This window comes from Anopheles bellator, chromosome 2 (genome assembly GCF_943735745.2).
Source record: "Anopheles bellator chromosome 2, idAnoBellAS_SP24_06.2, whole genome shotgun sequence".
Lineage (NCBI taxonomy): Eukaryota > Metazoa > Arthropoda > Insecta > Diptera > Culicidae > Anopheles > Anopheles bellator.
In genome coordinates this window covers 65,039,747-65,057,912 of record NC_071286.1, presented here as the reverse complement: position 1 = coordinate 65,057,912, position 18,166 = coordinate 65,039,747, and the positions used below count along the sequence as shown (strand labels likewise).

The following is an 18,166-nucleotide window of genomic DNA, read 5'->3' as shown; positions in this document are numbered from 1 at the left end:
ACCACATATCGATATCCTCTTCTTATCGATCGGTTCTGCCCCGCCGTTTTATTATTCTTATTATTCCCCCCCCTCTCTCTCTCTCTCACCACATTCGTTCGTTCGTTCGTTTTTGGTTGGTTTTTGTTTTGTTTTGAGCTTTTATCTGCTACCCCCCAACCACCACCACCCGAACATCCTTTTCCCCGTCCAAACGATCCCCCTCGATCCGCGCATACCGCGCACACGACGATCACGTCAGAGAGCGCACGAGATAGAATAGAAAAGAGAGGGAGAGAGAGAGCCAGAGAGAGCGAGAGAGAGTCGGTAAAACAACTGTGTTCTGTTTTTTTATAAGCTTTTTTTAAAACAACAAAACAAAAATTGTAAAATAGTTTTTTTTTAGTGAAAAAGATAATGTGAACGCATGCGCCTGCCGCATGGCTGCCTGTCTGCACGCGTGTGTGCCTGTGTGTGTCTGTCATGGGAAGACACGTTGTATCCGATCGCGCACAGGACACAGAGAGACAGAGAGAGAGAGAGAGAGATAGATAGAAGCGCCCCAACCGAGTGATAGAGCCAGAATGAACGAAGAGATACGGCACACGAATCAGAGCGAGAGCGACAGAGAGAGAGAGAGCGAGAGAAAGGATGTTTGAGCGCTCGATGGGACGAAGCACATGACTCTCCGTGCGCGCGTGTGATCGAGAACAATTGGTGCGAATGGTGATCGCGAGCAAAACACGCACACAACTACACTCTGGCAAACGGTGTACAGCGTGTGGCTGTGTGAGGGAGCGAGAGAGAAGCGAATGAATGTGTTTAGTAAAAAAGGCAACGAATAGGACAGAAGATGATGATATCCTTCCGCACACGTGCGGATACAAAAGTATATATATATAGAGAAAAATGTGACGAAGATTAAGAAGTCGAGGGTTAGTAAAAAAACGGTAAAAACAATGGCAAAACAGAAGATGGACCGAAGCAGAATCGATAATTTACAGAGAGAGAGAGAGAGAGAGGCCCAGAGAAAGAGCGAGAGAGAAAGTGCGAAGAAAACATAAGAGCGCGCCCTTCCGTTAGTGTGTGCATTTATCGAGTGAATGGTTCCCGACGATGATGATAACGATGATGATGATGATAAAGATGATGATGATTCCTCTTGTTTAATAAATCTACTGGACTGACAATGTGAGAAAAAAATAATCGAATGCCCCTTGTGTGTCTTGGCACCTTTCTTTCATTGATGACAAAAATATAGAGAAGCTCTTTCAAGTAAACAGATTTTGGATTTTATCTAGTTCGTATTTTAATTAGGGTAAATAAAAAGAATCTAGTATATTCACAATTCTTTAACAGTTTTTATAGGCTTTCTCCGTTTCTTCTTCTAGTTAAGTACCTTGTGATACAATATATTTTTTGTCTTATTATCAGGGGTAAGAACAATCTGAGAAATCAAACAAACAACCCGAGATCTAAGATTTCTAACGACCGCATCTGTAACATCTGATCCCAGATCTAAGACTCTCAGATTCTGAGATTCTCAGATCCTCTAATCAAAAAGTCAAAAAATATTGCTTCTGGCCTTTGTTGAGAAAAGAGTTCCACGTGAGATATCCCGTCTCAGTATGAAGGAAAACAATGCGTATGCGAATGACTTGACTTCATTGTAAAGCTACGAGCTGCGCATTGCGAGTATTAAACGCATTCTACGCAGTTTGTCTCAAAGGACTTTTCAATAGGGACATTTTTGGTGGCGCCCCCTTGATGTGGGTTTGTTTGCAAGGTAATCCTTTCCAGACTTCCAGTCAAAATTTTATGAAATTTTTGTGTTGTCGGCACAAGCCTTCTAATGGCCAAAATGTCAGCATAACGAGTTCCTTTCATCGGTAAATGATGTTTTCCGAATACATAGCGATTTTTGAATATTTTTTTTTTCTTTTTTGTCCCGATTGAAAAAGTCCTGATGATGGAACGAAAAACAGGCACTTGCACTTCACCGGGACAATATACGACCAAGATACGTATATACGACACACAAAAAATGTTAATAAAATTTTTATGCAACTTTTTTTTCATTCAAAGTAAGTGCCATCGCTAGCTATACATTTCTCCTGCCGCTCTGCTGATCATGGATTCCCATACGAAAGAATTCTTCGACTTTTTAAGTAAACAAATTGGTCATCTGATTTCGACTTCGTCGTAAAAAACGAAGTGCTGCTCAGCCAATACGTGACCCATCGATGAAAAAGATATTCGGAAAGAGCAAAGTCTGGTGAATACAGCGTAGGGGATAGCAGCTCCCATCCAAGTGATTTGGTAGTATCCTGAAACAGTTTTGCATTGGGGGTCATGGAGACGCCAAATTTTTGTTGTTGCCATTATGCTCCACCAGGCGTCTCCATTCGGAATACTAGAAACTGTATTTCGGTCGTTTTTCGATCTATGAATGGTTCAAATTGATCATTTGTTGTCAGTAGCGATCTAAATTAAGGTTTTCATCAGGTTTTAAGAGCTTGTGAAGCATCACACCTTTCTGTCCCATCAAAGAGTCCGGTTTTTAGAGTTCTCCGATGCCCTTTCTCTGTTAAGCCAAAATCGCCATTTTGAAATCTGTTAAACCACTGAAAGCACTGTGATCTTCTAAAAACAAGTCCCGACCAGCATTTGGTACGATTTCGAAGCAGTTTTTTTTCAAGAGGTAGCAGAAAAATCACAATCCCCACAAAACGTCATGTTTACCATTGCATCGATCATTGCATCAGCATAATTAATAGAGTTCACCGCGTGACGAGCCACATGAACATCGCGCGTACATGTTCACTCAATCGATACGCGCCAATGCTTAAGTCAGCATAACTGCGCGCTAAGCCGTCTCGCTCTCTTTTCATACTATTTAAACCAATAATTGATTTAAAATAACTGATTTAAAATAAAGAAGTTTGGATCGATTTTAAACTCAGAACCTAGCGGTACTCTTTTCCGCCTGGGCCACCTCCCGGACCAGGTGTATTGAGGGCGTTCCAACGATGCTGCGGATCCACTGGAGGCCCAGCACTCACACGCTGTCTCCCCAGGACGATGAATCGACGTGTCACGACGTCGCTAACGTTGCTGAGACGGCTCTGTCGGGAAAGATTCGACCGTCTTGGTCGGCATTGTTAATGATGATTAAAAGAGAATATAAATTACTGATGATTATTGAGCTATGACCAAATTTCTAATTCATTTAATTCAATGACAATTGCTAAACGCAATTTTGTCTATGGTTACTGGGATCAATTGTCGTAGGACCGAATTGCGGGGATCAGTTATCGGTGCACCGTTATTCCAGATCGTCAGATGCGTTTTACCACGTTTTATAGTGACTTCACAGGATTCGATTCCGCCTGTCCGACCTACCGAACAGTGAGCCTTCAGCCAAAACCCCACACAGAAACAAAAATACCAAAATGCCACCGTTTTGTTCACTTGTAAACTAACGACGTTTGTTGGTTGAATTTTATTATGCTTTTTCTCATCAGCGCCATCGCGCCATATGCGCGATTCCTTCGCTCCTTAACCTATCTCACCGTCACTCCGGCTCCGGCGACAGAACTCGGAACGCACGGCCCGAAAACCACAATGATTTTGTTACCGTGATTTTTCCACCGTCATGTGTTTGCCCTCTGTCTCTGTGTTGCTCCGTTCGAAGGCTGATTGCCGGTCGAAGATACCGTAGCCCCGTGCCCGTGGTCGGTGTGCGCGTTTGGCCGCCATCGCGTGCCATTGTAACTCCCGGGTGCTGCTGTCGGTTAGCTTTCGTTTGTTTCTTTTATTTATATATGTGTTTATGTATATATTTTGCATTGAACGTGTTTCCATCGAACGTGAAAATAGTAAGACAGTAAATAATGCCATCCGGGGTACCTCGTCACCGTCTACAGTGTGCCACTCTGGCGCACATTTGCAACATACACGTTTCACATCGAGTATTAAACATGATGATTGAAAGTTACCAATGGTTGGTTTACATTGTTTGCGGTCCACGCACTGTGTTTGAGTGTCTGTGGATTGGTTAATGATTTGGGTTCCACGCCGTGACTGCTGTGCGACTTTGATACGTTTTCAGTATTAATTTACTAGCTGGTTCCACTATTTTCCCCAAAAATTCGATCTATGTACTTGTGGTTTACTGTGTGTGCAGGGTTCCCGACCGCTCCCATTGGAATCGTCGACTAAGCAGTATTACTCGGGTGTTGCTTTACCATTGTTTACGATGTTTTACAACGAAACGGGAAGGCTAGGGTGACCCTACGTACCTCTGAACAGCCGTTTTCAACCCTTACACCCCTTTATTGTACTCCTCCTTCAGATACATCACATGCCACACGCATCTGTCGTGCCTTTTTTTATACATTTTGTTACCAATATGGTGCCGGTGTTCGCGGCCAGAAAGCAATGGGCGGCGAGATTCGTGGTGGTGGGCAAAACAGAAAGGCGGAGCAGACACAAGATTCGAAATGCCTGATTCAAAGCCAAATCTCGCACGAGCGAGGAAGATTTTTCCGTTTTTGATTAACACGCCACCAATCAATGCGCCCCCAGGGGTTAGTATTCTATGTTGGCCAACAAACGCGGCGGCGCTGAGCGGCGATCGACGAAGAGGAAGGATATGGTGGAGAAAGTCAGCTAGTGAGAACTGCAGCAGACGCTGCTGCTACTACTTCTACTACTAAATTCAATTAACGCTTGCAATAGCATAATAAATAACACTTCCAGAGAAGAAATAACCGTTTTGTTTTTGGTTCGTTCGCTCACGGACATTATGTAGCCTCTAGAGCAGAAGATGCCGCGTCCATCGCTTTGTAGAATACTTGGTAGGGCACATAATAGTGTCTAAATATGTATATGTCTTTTACCTTTTATATATATAATTGTTTGTATATATATATAATCCCTTTGTGTTTTGTTAGTGGTATTTTGTTTTAGTTTCTTTAGTTCTTCATTTAGCGATTTAACGATTTACTTTTAAGTGGCGCGTGCGGGACGTTAAGCTACATGTTCGTGAACGGCCAAGCATTCGGCCACGCACCCAACTCGCACAACAACTGCTTGTCGGTGTCCGGGGGGTTGCATTGTTACCTGCTTTAAGCCAATCACCCAACTTAACACGGCAGCTTAACAGACAACAGAACACCTCGCTCTCTCTCGGAGGAATGCTAAGAAGGAGTTGGAAATAAAGTTACATTTACTGCTCCGCTTTGCTCAGCGAAGAATACATGGAGAAACTTAACAAATTGTCGCGCTAAAATTATTTGTTACGTTTTGTGTGCTTCACTTCGTTCGTTTGCATTGATGGACGCGCCCCGAAACATAACCTCGATATCCGCTACGTAGCTTATCAATATAATTACAATCATAAGAATAACACAGACGCCGTACGCCGAGCGCCATCAGCTGGCCGGGCTGAGCGGGGCCTGAGAAGCGACAGAGGTGAGAGCGATGTAGAAAGAGAACTTACGGGTAACAGCGCGTGTTGATCAAAGTCTAGCGCGATCGCGTCGATCGCGTCGCCCCTTCTCCGGATCGCGGCATTATTGCGGCCCAACTGCTTTCGCGAAAGAGGAAGATAAATTATTGCACCGAGAACAGAGAACCTTCTCACTGAAACGTGTGTGTTTTTGAGTATCTACAATGTCCCACCCTAGATCCTATACACGGGGCGGGGGTCTGTCTATGATTGCCTTCCTGACTGACTCTATCTAGCACGTAAACACTTTCCTCTAGAGAGTTCGAGATATAATATCACCCAACGGGGAAAGGGAACGCAAACCTTCCCCTGGTGGCCACGGAAAGGCGAGCAAACACTATCAACATTTAAAGAATCATAAACCACGTTCCGCGACCCGGACTGCATTGATTGTATGGTATAGAGTCCGTGCGGCCACCTTTCTGCTCTACGTCTCTGATATTCCGCCGGCGGTTCCTTCCGGCTAGTCCGAAAAGAATCAGACACACCCTACGATGACGGAAAACCGGCACTGAGCACGCCGGTAACCACCAACAGCAGCCGGTGCGGCCCTCAGCTCAGGGCGCTTTCCGTTGGCTGGGTCCGTTGTGCCCGTGCCCTGCCGTGGATCAGTAGTAACCGCGTCAGTAGGGTAGCTGATTATTGTTGCTTTGATTAATATCAGTAGTTTCGTTAGTATCAGTAGTGTTGTCGTAACCATTACCGTTAGCGTTATAATTAGCATTATACTTATTGATGATTTTATTGTTGTGTGGCTTATTGTTGTAGTTGTAGTTGTTGTTGTTGTTGTGTATGTCATCCGCTGCGCGCTTCTCGCCGTCACCATAGCAACCGGTGCCGGGTTGCCTCGTCGTCGTCGGGTCGTCGTTCCGGGCTTTGGATTGGAACGCAGCAATCAGCCCTGCTGCCCGTTATACGTTGCCTGCGGTTTAAAGTAGGGGAGTGAAATTGAGTTCCGACGAACGCAAACGGTGATCGGGAACCAAATCCACTAGCGGAACAGAAAGTAACTACGTAGGTAACGAACCAAAACGCAAACGAACCTTTCTTTCAACGAAATAAACGCAAAACTGGGTCTACAACTAAATTACGGATAGCATTAAACCAATAAATATCAGTATAAATAAAGCTCTCTTCGTTGATGATTCATTCGTTTTACAATAGTGTGTGGGTGTGTGTGGCCCTGTGAAGCTAGTGTCTCTCACTCTTTCCCTCTCTCTCTGTCTCTCTCTCTCGGTTCCCACTTGCATCGGGATGGATTGCTGGCCACTGAGCATTACTATCAATCAGGGTAAAGTAAAGGGAACAGGGGTTTATCATAATAGTACACTATAAGGCGGCTTTTAGCAGTGTCCGTGTGGCATAAACACGGCATCTTGGCATAAAGCAGATCGCTGGAACGCATAACGAAATTCTACTAATAACGGAAGCACGGAACAAACGCTACTGTTGTTAGCTGACGGCAAGGGAAAGGGCGGCTTTGCCGGTCTTACCGGACGATACGAACGGGCCAACGTAGTTGCTCGGGAAGAGACCGGTGGTACCGTTCAGTTCTCCGCGCCACCACTCCGGTTCGTCGCGCCCGAGCACACTGATGATGTCATCTTTCTCGAACGACAGCTCGTCATCGTTCAGCGCTTTGTACGCGTAGAGGGCTATGACTTTATCTGAAAACATACACAACGAATGGTCCCGTCACATCACCATCGCTCCCATCGCAGGCACCATCGCTTACCGAGAATGGTTTCCGTCAGCTCCACTTTGCTCGCCGAAACGGGTGTGTTGCGGCCACTGTTACGACCACCCTGCAGGACCTTGACGTACGTGGCCGGGAACCAACCGATCTGGCGGCGCCTTCCCTTTGCCTGCGAAAACACACCCAATTAGACGTCTCGCCCTGCCTTCTCGCCTCTTGTTGCACCGTGCCTCTGGCGTACCTGTAGTTCACCTTCCCACCAGCCGGAATCGGTTTTCTTCCGAATCATAATAAGCTGGCCACGCTGAAGCGACAGCTGCTCGGAGCTGGTAGCCTCGTACGGGGCAATCACCTGTGCCACCTCACCTTTCCGTCGCAAGCTCGGTGTGGCGGACGTCATCGACATCGACGAGTAGCGTATGTTTTCCTCGTTGCCGGTCGCAGCCGGTGGGGGTTGCGTGTTGATCTGCGACACCTCCGAGTCCGCCTCGGCCTGATTGCGTGCATCCTCTGCGTCCTGAATGTTCCCACCGGTGGTGGATTGTTTTCGTTTCGCTTCCTGTTCGTAGGACGACTGCTGCTGGGACTGCGTTTCCGGGGGTTGCTGTGCCGGTTGCGTCGCCTGCTCCTCGAACGCCATTGGCTGGTTACCATTGATAGCCTCCTGCGAACACAAAGTTCAGTTGGTTAACAATCGTACGCTGTAGAGCGCTCTGGTGCAGAGATCGTTACCGTTTCCTGTTTCGTCACGTAGTTTGACGGGAAAATGCCGGTACGGTTGCCGATGGTACCCGTCCACCAGTCACCCTCCTTCTTCGACACTGCAATCGTTTCGCCCGCATCGAACACCAGGTCGCCCGCTTCCGCCGATTGGTACGCGTAGCAGGCCACGTAATACTCAACATCTCCGTTACACGTTGCTCTGCGAGAGAAACAACACAACGGATACACAGTTTTGAAACCATCTCCACCACTCTATCAACACACGACCGCTTGGTTAAAACTCACTCGGTGTCATTGGCGGCAGTGTAGTCGGTGGTGGTGGCGGGCGGTACGGTGGCAGCTACGTACGGGTCCGGCTCAGGCTCAGCGTACGCTATCGTGTCGGGGACCGCTTCCACCACGTTCAGGTTGCTGTCGACCTTTTCGACGTACGTTTCCGGGAACCAACCGGTATGGCCGCCGATTTCACCCGCCAGCCAGCCCGGTTCAGCGTTCTGCTCCAGTGGTACCTGCAACGTTGAACCGGTGCGCAGATGAATGGTGGCGCTTGCGCTCGAAACACAATTTCCCCACAACAAACTCACCATCACAATGTCACCAGGTTGGAAGGAAATTTCGTCACCATTGCGCGCACTAAACTCGTAGATCGCCCGGTACTTCACGTAGCCGGGTGGGGTTGGCAAATTGTCGGCACTGGTCGCCGCGGGTGCCACTGGATCGTTGTTCGTTGTATCCACGGCGCTTGAGTCCTGCCACGCGCTTCCCGTGTCCCAGGCGCTCGTGCTGTACGATTCGTTTTTGCGATTATTTTTCATCTCCAGAATCTAGCAGAAAACAAAACAGGTGGACAGACAGGATGATTTATCTTCCAATCGATTCGGCCACCGGGTGAAACGTTTGCTACCTGAATGCGTTGCATGTCGTACTCGCCGTACAGCTTCTCGCACGAATCGATCAGCCCGGTCAGCTGGGACTTCAGTTCGGTCAGCTGCTCCCTGTTTAGATTGATATCGCTCGATTTGCTATCGATCTGCTGTTTCGTGTTTTCCAGCTTATCTTTCAGCTGCTGGATGACAATCTGTGAAAACACCGGCCACCGGAGGCCATGTACCGTTAGCGTCAACATCGCAATTCTCTCACAGTTCGTCCCAGTCCCAGAGGGTTTGGTCGTGTTTACCTGTTTGTTGGTGAACTGCAGCTGACTCTCGGTTTCGCCGGTCTTATTCTTGGCATCCAGCTTCGTCTTCTCCTGACTCAGCTGTACCAGCCGCTGGTTTTGCTCTTTCACCTTCACCTTCAGCTGGGCCATGTCGCTCATCTGCGTGTCACGTGTGGTACGCATGCCATCGATGGTGCTCTTGACGTTGGTGACCCCGACACGGGTATCGCAGATTTTTTGTGACAGTTCCTTGATGCGCTCGTTGAACGTACTCAGCTCAACGCCCAGTGCCTGGTTCTGCGCCTTCAGTTTCAGCACATTCTCCTGCTCGCGTTGTCGCTGCTGCTGCATTTCCGAAATCTTCTGTGTTTCCCATTCCTGTTGGCGTTGCTTCTCCAGTTCTCTGGAATGTGTACGGAAAAAAAGCAAGTTACCCATCGCATCCGTTCAGTGCGCGGATGGTCGTCTTACTTGCGCGCAAGCTCCTTCTTCTCCAGCTCTCGTTTCCGCTGCTCTTCTCGCTCCTGCTCCAGCTCCCGCTGACGTTGCAGTTCCTTCTCGAGCTCCTGTTGCTTCTTCAGTTCCGCCTCCAGTTTGGCTTTACGGATCTTCTCCTGTTCCTCGCGCTCCTTCCGCTCGCGTTCCTCCTGGACATTGAAAGGATGTACAAAAAACGAACAATATAATGGCAGTCTTCGCGACACGGCGCCTACGGAAATCGTTAAACGCACTTGTTCCTTTTTCTGGATGTCCATCAGTGCTTTTCGGCGTCTTTCTAGCTCCGCCTGGCCCTTGTCGAAGTTCTCTTTGCGTTTATCCTCAAACGAAGCTAGAACGGTGAATGATGAGCGTTAAGCACTCTTAAAGCACAACCTCAAGCAGCATCTTCCTACTCACTTTGCGGTAACCCGGAGAGAGGATCCAGCTCCACTCCAGCCGCGTGCACTGACGGTGTGCCTTGCGATGAAACGGAACCGTGACGCGACCCGACCACCGAACCGTGCCGTGAGATTGGCTTCCGGAAGGAAGGTGGAATCAAATCGGGTGGCAACGTGGTCGGTACCTTTTCACCAGCGGCCGCCACATCGCACAGATACATGGCGAGTACGAACTCCTCGCATCCGAGACGCCCATCGGTGTCCATGTCGGCAAGGGCCCAGATCTGCGCCAGCAACGCTTGTGGGAGCTTCGTCTGCACCATAATATTGCGCGCTTGCGGGCCGGTAAGGTAGCCGCTTCGGTTGCGATCGGTCGTGTTGAAGAGTTGAGTGTACTTGAGTTTTGCCGGTCCCTTGATGGCCCATTCCACTTGTCCTCTGTTGGACAAAAATGCCAAATAGAATGCAAAAATATTAGTTCCGCGGTCGAGGAGTGATTGATTCAGGGTGAACTTACGGTGACTCAATGGATGGGGCCCGCTCGGAGATGGACATCGAGCGGGCCGGGGTTCCACCGCCTGAATGAGGTGGTGTTGGTGGCGCCGGAACACCCGCAGAAGCACCAGCCATCAACGGTTGTTGCGGTACGCCACCGAGAGGATCGATTAATGGTTTAACGATCCCAACACCGGCCGGCACGGCCCCAGGGACCATAGGTGGCGCCACACCGGTCAGAAGTCCTCCGATGAGCGGTTGTTGCTGCATTACGGCCGGTGCCGGTGGCATCATCGGAGCACCACCAACCACAGTGGGTCCTCCGGCCAGAAGCGGTTGTTGCCCCATGGATATGAGAGGAGCGCTGGCATTAACACTAGCAATTAGGGGCTGCGGAGGAAGAGCCGGTTTCGGTGGGGCGCCTGACATGAGCGGAGGAACGACGGCATGCGGGACGATTCCTGGCCCCATGAGTGGTTGCTGTTGTGTGAGAGGGGCCGCCGCAACCGGGCCAGTGCCTATCGAGCCGGCCAACGATTTCAACGGATCCAGTGGGCTCAGGCCGGTGGTTGGCGTGAGCGTTGGCGTTCCCCCGACGGCCGTTAGCGATGCGATGAGCGTTGGTGGCAAAGTCTTGGGTATTTCGAAGCCACGCAGCTTCAAATTGATCAGTTTGCAGGCGATGCTAAATTCACCCAACGTCATCCGGCCATCGGCGTCCGTGTCGGCAAGGGCCCTGTGGTAAAAGAGACGCCAAACGATTAGTGCACTCTAGGATAATTCAGAAAACGGAATCAAAAAGATCAAAGATGGCGGGAAACAAAAGTAAGCCCACCACCCACGTTCACACCAACACGACTTACAGAAAACATAATGAGCTGGGTATCGACAGCACAAAAAGCTGGCGAATATTAAAATCCACCAACAACCACGTGTACAACCGATAGAAACACATCGCATTGATTAGTCATAGAAACAAACAATTGCGTGCGTGTCCTCGCCGCGTAATCCTTTCGTGGAGCGTAAGATTGGAGAGGGACTGCCATGTTAAAGCGTCGCCAGAACAGATACAACTGAAAACGTCAAAAATTTAATTAGACACAGAGTTCTATGACCGCGAATAACAAGTTCGGCCATCTGGACGAAATGAAGCAATGTTTTACTACTAGGAGATTTACTGCCAACAATATCAAAAAGACTCAAAAGACTCAAAAAGACGATCGATCTTTTCTTAATAAGCCAAAACTAGATGGAAAACGTCATCAGTTTACTTGGATCATTTGATGCTCTGGAAATGGTATGTTATTGCATTGTGAACTTCACACCTGACGTTCGTTTTAGCAACCAGAAAGCAATAATCTGCGGGTGCCTGGGAAGCACCCCGCTGCGGAAAAGAGCGGTTTTGATGAGGTGCTTTTATGATTCGTTACTGCTTCAGCACTGCCCACACTTTAAAGGACACCGACAGCATTAGTTAAAGAAATTGGGCTCTCTGTTCGCTACAATCTTTCGTTATGTAAGCGAAGAAAGTCGTGAATGAACGGAAAGGAAACGGTTGCCATGTTCACCGTACGCACACGGACACACATGCGCGCGTGTAAAACCGGAAGTTGTTTGGTGTTTTTGTTCCTGCGAACAGTAGAACTCCCACGGCCGTAGCGCGCTCACTTACCATATCTGACCGAGTATCTGCGGCGGCAGTTGACTCTGGAGAAAGAATCCTTTGGCCTGGCCACCAGTGACAACTCCGTTGACCGGTTGCAGCGATTTAAATTGCTCGTCATACTTGAGCCGCTCGCGCGACGTTATCACAAACGGATCGGCTGCATTCATGTTGGTTGTGCTTTTATGTGAATGATATCGGCAGCAGGAACCGGGCCCGGGGCGACTGGCTGGCGTTCAGAACAGCAACACCGATAGCGACGACGGTCCGAGAGAGCCTAGGGGCGGTCGAAGGACTTCGCTTCGAAGCGAGCGCTCGCGTAACTCCTCCGCTTATCTATGTTTGGGGCGGCTGAACACGATAAGTGACGGGGCGGGCAACAATCACTGCACAAGCTGGCAACATTGACTCGTGGAGTTAAGAAATCTTCGACGGCTCGTCGAAATCGACAAAACCCCACTAGCAGTAGGCGGGGAACATTTACTGTGTTTGATTTTGGTTTGTTTAGCCTTTGCTTTCGACGCAACACCAACTTTATGCCATCCACAAACAATTCACACGGCCACCTTTGGCTCTCACATTCGAGGAAAAATCCCGTGGTGCTGCAAAGGGGTGAACGGAAAGGAAACAACTGAAATCAACTCGTGATCCTGTGTGGGAGGCAGCTTCTGGCTGGTAGTATTTTTATCGTAAAAAGGACGGGAAAGGACAGGCGGTACACGGCCCATTAGTCCTGCGCTCAGGAGTGGCAGCCGTTTTGCACAAACCGCACACACAGAACTCACAGAGAATTTTGTATCGATTACTTGTCCACACAACTGACTGACTACTGACACGGCTGGCTGGCTGGGTAATTTGCAGCCCACCGAAGAAAATAAACTAAATCTATTGATTACGGTCACTCTGCACTTTACCAGTCAAGAAAAGGGCAATCCCGACGTGTACTTTAGGGGGGACCCAGTCCAGGATTATCCCCCGTTCTTGACTGGAATGCTTTTTCTTATTTTTTTCCCTTCGTTGGCTAGTAAGCGGAGCGCGGAGAGGCCAAAGGATCTTGTACGATTTCTATTTCTTTTGCACAGCTCTCTCTTTCTCGCTCTTTGTGGATCTTGCGCTCGCTCTCACGAATGCACAGAACGCACTACCTCTCTCTTTCCCTCCCATGCACTCGCGTATCGCTGTTATCTCTTTCCCGACCAAAGGAACTCATGCTCTGACGCGGGCAAAATGCTCCATCGTTTTCACTCGGGCGCCCGCTGAATAGGTCATAGAATTATTGATTATTTTTCTCCACCAGCCATCACAATTGGTAGAAGTTCGGTTTCGCTAGCCGAAATTCTGATGCTTCCGTTTCCATTTCACCGAGTGCGCGTTGCTGATCGCGTGCAGAAATCCAATGCGAGCCCTCGCGAAGCCAGTCACTGATTAAGATCCTTACAAAAACCACACCTCAAATGGGGCACCCGAACGAAAGGGGTCCTTTGCTACCACCTACAGATACTGTACACCGTGGGCTGCAAAGGGCAGGCAAGCCTTTCGAGGAACGGTTATCAGCAATTATGACTAACTTGCGCTGTGCGGACGCCCGAAACGACCTACGGATGCGGGACACAAACTTTTGCAGATCCGTTCGCCCGTTCGCCCTGCCCTGCGAAGCAACTGAACAACGAAGAGCAGAAACGACAAACGTCAAGTCGTTCCGTTATCCAAAAGTACGCGTTTTGACAGATAATGGCATATGCGAGAGCGAGATAACACTGGCGTCGGTAAGGGAAAGCTATATGGAAACCCACTCCGCAAGGCACTCTCCATGAGTGCTGGCAGACGCTCCCAATGCTGTCATTTTCGACGAATCCAGATTTAAATTTTCGGCTTTTAAGTGGTGAAGCAAGCAAGCAAGAAATAGGTAACGGTGCATACCCAACGAAACATTGCACATTTTCTTCACAATGGACAAATGAAGCTTACTTTGTGTTAACATAATTTATAAAGGGAAATAAACAGCACTAATGTTTTAGCCCCTACTGTAGATGTAAGATAATAATCACCTCAGCTTGGTTTTCAAGCAAGCGTGATAGCTCGAAACAAAAACAATAACATTTTGCCGAACGTTTATACTCTCCTACTCCAGTTCCAGTCGCGTTTTGGAGGAGTCGTTTGGCTCATGAAACCATCGATGGACTCAAATCGAATATCACACGGATAAATCGTAAGTAGATTCTAAAAACGTATGTTTCGGCACGATGAGTCGACTTTTCTTTTCAATCACCGAGTTGTGGCTTCGTGAAAGTGGCCCAGCACAGCGGTTTTCATGTGAAACGAATGGGTCGAATGGTACCGGAATTCCATGACGTTCCCGTTCGAGTTCGAGCCCAGTTCAATCCGTCACCATTTCTATCCGGCTTCAAACGTGCTGGAGTTTCTGTTGACCAAGCGAACCAAAATCTCTAGAATATACCAGAATACCAGAAGGATGAAGAGCAGCCATTTCTGAATCGTGACTCGAAAAAAACGGACGCTCGCTCTCTTGTTATATATAAGTGTTTCAGACGGTGGCGTCGCTTCACTTTCGAACTCGGTGCATCATAGTTCAGGCACGCATCGCGCGTCTAAGTGCATAATCGGTTTATTTTTGAACATTCACCGCATCTCAACAAGTTAGTTCCTTTCATCAGCCATTTCGTCAGCGGGCCAGTGACTAATCGTGTTTGAAACAGTTTTTGGTGCAATTTGTAGTACAATGGAGGGTGCGTCATTTGAGCATCTTGCGAAGTTGAAGATCAGCGTCACTGCGGCTGATGTCGAGTTCCAGGAGTCGTCTTTCGTGCTGTTTAAGGCCGATATCCCGGCCACTTTCAGCACCCTCGGCAACCTGGTTGAAGAACGCTTTTCGGAGTTGAAAACCCCGAACAAGGCTTGGAAATACTTTTGGATTGGTAAGTATTCTTCACGCCGCCCTCTCTCCCTGTCCCATGAGCCACCCGCGTCGTTTGGAAGATTTTTTACTGCGACGCAATACAAGCAGCGTCAGAAAGACAGGAACGAACATGTCGAGGGCCCATTTTCGATGCATGTGGCCCTCGGCGGAGAACGTTAATCCTCGGGCCGGTTTTTTTTATGGCTTTCCGGGGGTTGACTGATTTACAGCTTTAGGTTTACGACTTTTGCGCATTCTCTTCTTTCTCGCTTCTTTCTCGCTTCGTACACCAAGACGAGGACGGTGACGAGATCCCCATCGCCCATGATGGAGAATATCGGGGCTATTTGAACTCGTTCGACACCACGTCGGCTGTGCCCCGTATCCATGTTCGCGTCTCTGAGCAGCCGGCCGAAAAGACGTTCAAGCGAACGGAGGAGAGTACGGCACCCAAGCGCAATGATCGTCCTGTGCATGATCGTGTCTTGTGCGACGTCTGCGATGCCACCATCGTGGGCCATCGTTACAAATGCATGACCTGCGATAATTATGATCTTTGCATGCGCTGCGAAGCCAATTACCGGCACAAGGAACACATCATGGTGCGCCTCCCCACTCCGGACATTCACGACGGGCATCGCGTCTATCGTATATTCGAAAAATTACGAAGCTTAGTTTGCAAAATGACGCCTCTGAAGATAGTCGGCAACGAAACGGTCGAGTGTGAACCGAACGACCAAGGAGCTCAAGCGACCGACGAACGAGCAGCAAGCAACGACGAGAAGCGCCCAGCATCCAAACGTCCGCCGCAGAGCAAGCGAAGGTAGGCTTTTTTGTGCAAGTTGCCATTCCAGTCGTTTATGGTCGCGAAGCCAACGTGTCGTTACGGTAGGCAATAAAAATTTCTAATTATGAATTCTTTCTTTGACGCATCTTCATCGCGCGGCCGTGAAGCACCGAGACGGGTTCGGCTGGACGTGAGACGAAAGGCTCGAAGACCGAGAAGCCGCCTTCGTCGTCGACAAAGAAGCGTGAAGCAAAGGTCGAAGATCGAGAACGAAACCGTGAACAACGTTCATCGGGCCATGCCCAATCCGCGGAACCCCCACTACTCACGGACGTTGGCGCAACGTTGGCTCTAGTTCACTCTTTGTTATCGCGTGACGCCCCTGAAGCTCTCAACTTGGAATCTTCTTTGAATGACCCAATCGTGACACCACCTTGCGTCCCCTTCATTCCACTCCCTTCTAACGGCCCGTTCGCCGATTTTCCCAATCCTACCAACGCTACAGCTTCTCACGTCGAACGATGCAATTGCGACCCCACCGATCCTTTTGCAGCTTGTACCATCAACCAATACCCGAAAGGTTACTATCCACCAGGGTTCTTCAACCCAGTTCCACCACAAGGGTTTGCGAACATGAAGTACTCTCCACCACTACTCTACCCACCGTTTTACGGTGGCAATGCAAATTACGCACCTGGGTACGAGCCGTACTTGCGCGAGGGCTATCAAGATTCTGCCTTACCGTATGGTCTGGCACCACGAGCGGAGTGTCCGGTAAACGTTCGTGCTCAAGATACTGCCTTACCGTATGGTCTGGCACCACGAGCAGAGTGTCCGGCAAACGTTCGTGCTCAGCGTCCTGGCTGGGAAACGTCACCGCGACCGGAACATCCGGCATTTGCTTCTCCACGCCTTCGTACGCAGCGTCCTGGCTCGAAAACGCCACCGCGACCTGAACATGATCCTGCACGCATTCGTGTGCAGCGTTCTGACTCGCAAAAGCCACCCAGACCGCAACATCCGGTATTTGCTCCTGCACGCAATTCTCGCTCGGACAGCGTTCCGGAATCTGGTACCGGCGGTCGCATGTACGCTCCGCCGTTTAACATACCAGTGTTTCTCAAGAATACCGAACAGAGTGTTCAGCATCTCGCCGAAGCGTTTTCCAAAGTAATCGATCCTCTCGGATTTGGCATTCACCAGAAAGCTGCTCGGACCGCATCGACCAAGGCGGCACCCACTACACCCACTGATAGTGAGCCACCAACTCCACTCAAGCCGGCCCAAACGCAAACACCGGTCGAAGCGATGCAGGATAAAACGACCGAAACAACGGTGACGTCGAGCTCAACGGTCCACATTCAAACGGTGCCGGAGCAGAAGCAGCAACAGAAGGAGTTGGTGAGTGTTGCTGAGGAAGCGGTTCCCAGTGTGTCTGGGACCGCTAAACCGCCACCCTCGGATGTCGGCGGAGATGAAACCGATGAGGATTCCGTCGGATCGTGGGACAACATTGACGGGCAGGAAGCTGGGCATGGCGACGAGACCTACGAATGTGAAGCTCTGGGCAAATCCTCTGAAAGCGTTCAGGCAGCGAAGCAGATGGCCGACTCCGAGGGCTTGAAGAAGGATTCCACCAAGAAACATGCGACCCTCGAAGACGTTCTCGATGACGATGAGAAGGTTGCGACCACCGCGAAGCCACCAAACAACCCGGACCCATCACATATCTACAGCGCCCGCCCCCATGTCAATCATGCCATCCACACCATGATGACGATGGGGTTCAGCAACGACGACGGGTGGTTGACGCGTCTGCTCGAAACACTGAACGGCGACGTACCGAAGGCTCTCGACATGCTGCTGCAGCAAACGCCACGTTCCTAAGCTCATGATATGATTGACAAATTTAATTTTCTAAACTAACCGCTTGCTTTAACTAACAACCTGTGTTTTGTGTGCCTTTTCGCTCGTATTTGTTTAACAATCATTTTTTAACCGTTCACTTTAACTAACAACGCAAGACCGGATTCGAATGGTGATGGTATACCCTAGTTTTAATCATTAGACGCCTTTTCGCGCGTTGAATCATATAATCAAACAACACCTTTCCTTCTCTAACTGCCTTAGAGAATATTACGGGAAAGGTAATAATCACAATAATGAACTACTCTTTTTTGCCATTGCTCTTGCTTGCTTGAAAAAAGCTAAATATATATGCAATAATTTGCACGCTTAAGAAACCATGTATGATTTGGTGGATGAAACAATAAATGTTGACGTTGGTCAACGCCAAAAAAAGAACCATTTAGTTTCGGCTCGGCCAATTTTTCGAAAGAAATACGCTCCACTTGGGT

The 18,166-nt window shown here is 49.1% G+C and overlaps 2 protein-coding genes across 3 annotated transcripts; one reads left to right on the top strand and one right to left on the bottom strand.

Annotated features, from left to right (window-relative positions):
• Window positions 1-6,676: 6,676 nt before the first annotated feature.
• LOC131212628 (intersectin-1) lies at window positions 6,677-12,275 on the bottom strand. Its single transcript, XM_058206562.1, has 14 exons — window positions 12,115-12,275; window positions 10,899-11,178; window positions 10,465-10,559; window positions 9,967-10,385; window positions 9,801-9,898; window positions 9,541-9,716; window positions 9,088-9,472; window positions 8,815-8,988; window positions 8,495-8,734; window positions 8,196-8,419; window positions 7,920-8,109; window positions 7,429-7,851; window positions 7,227-7,356; window positions 6,677-7,158 (listed from the first exon to the last, which is right to left on the bottom strand). The coding sequence occupies exons 1-14, from the start codon at window positions 12,273-12,275 to the stop codon at window positions 6,944-6,946; spliced, it is 3,210 nt and encodes a 1,069-aa protein (XP_058062545.1). The 3' UTR covers window positions 6,677-6,943.
• Window positions 12,276-14,287: 2,012 nt separating this feature from the next.
• Window positions 14,288-18,096, top strand: LOC131208780 (protein ref(2)P). 2 transcript variants are annotated; one of them, XM_058201667.1, is made up of 4 exons: window positions 14,288-14,314; window positions 14,823-15,041; window positions 15,317-15,845; window positions 15,977-18,096. In XM_058201667.1, the coding sequence occupies exons 2-4, from the start codon at window positions 14,846-14,848 to the stop codon at window positions 17,694-17,696; spliced, it is 2,445 nt and encodes an 814-aa protein (XP_058057650.1). In that variant the 5' UTR covers window positions 14,288-14,314; window positions 14,823-14,845; the 3' UTR covers window positions 17,697-18,096. The 2 variants fall into 2 exon arrangements, with proteins under 2 accessions (XP_058057650.1, XP_058057649.1); XM_058201666.1 differs by lacking the exon at window positions 14,288-14,314 and adding an exon at window positions 14,571-14,762.
• Window positions 18,097-18,166: the final 70 nt, after the last annotated feature.

Excerpts from the sequence above, each read along its gene's own strand:
- LOC131212628 (XM_058206562.1), bottom strand. The coding sequence starts at position 12,275 with ATGAATGCAGCCGATCCGTTTGTGATAACGTCGCGCGAGCGGCTCAAG. Across the intron at positions 11,179-12,114 it reads CAGATACTCGGTCAGATATG|GGCCCTTGCCGACACGGACG; the intron begins GTAAGTGAGCGC and ends CTTTTACCACAG. Across the intron at positions 8,110-8,195 it reads ACTGCCGCCAATGACACCGA|AGCAACGTGTAACGGAGATG; the intron begins GTGAGTTTTAAC and ends TTTCTCTCGCAG.
- LOC131208780 (XM_058201667.1), top strand. The coding sequence starts at position 14,846 with ATGGAGGGTGCGTCATTTGAGCATCTTGCGAAGTTGAAGATCAGCGTC. Across the intron at positions 15,042-15,316 it reads TTGGAAATACTTTTGGATTG|ACGAGGACGGTGACGAGATC; the intron begins GTAAGTATTCTT and ends TCGTACACCAAG. Across the intron at positions 15,846-15,976 it reads CCGCCGCAGAGCAAGCGAAG|CACCGAGACGGGTTCGGCTG; the intron begins GTAGGCTTTTTT and ends GCGGCCGTGAAG.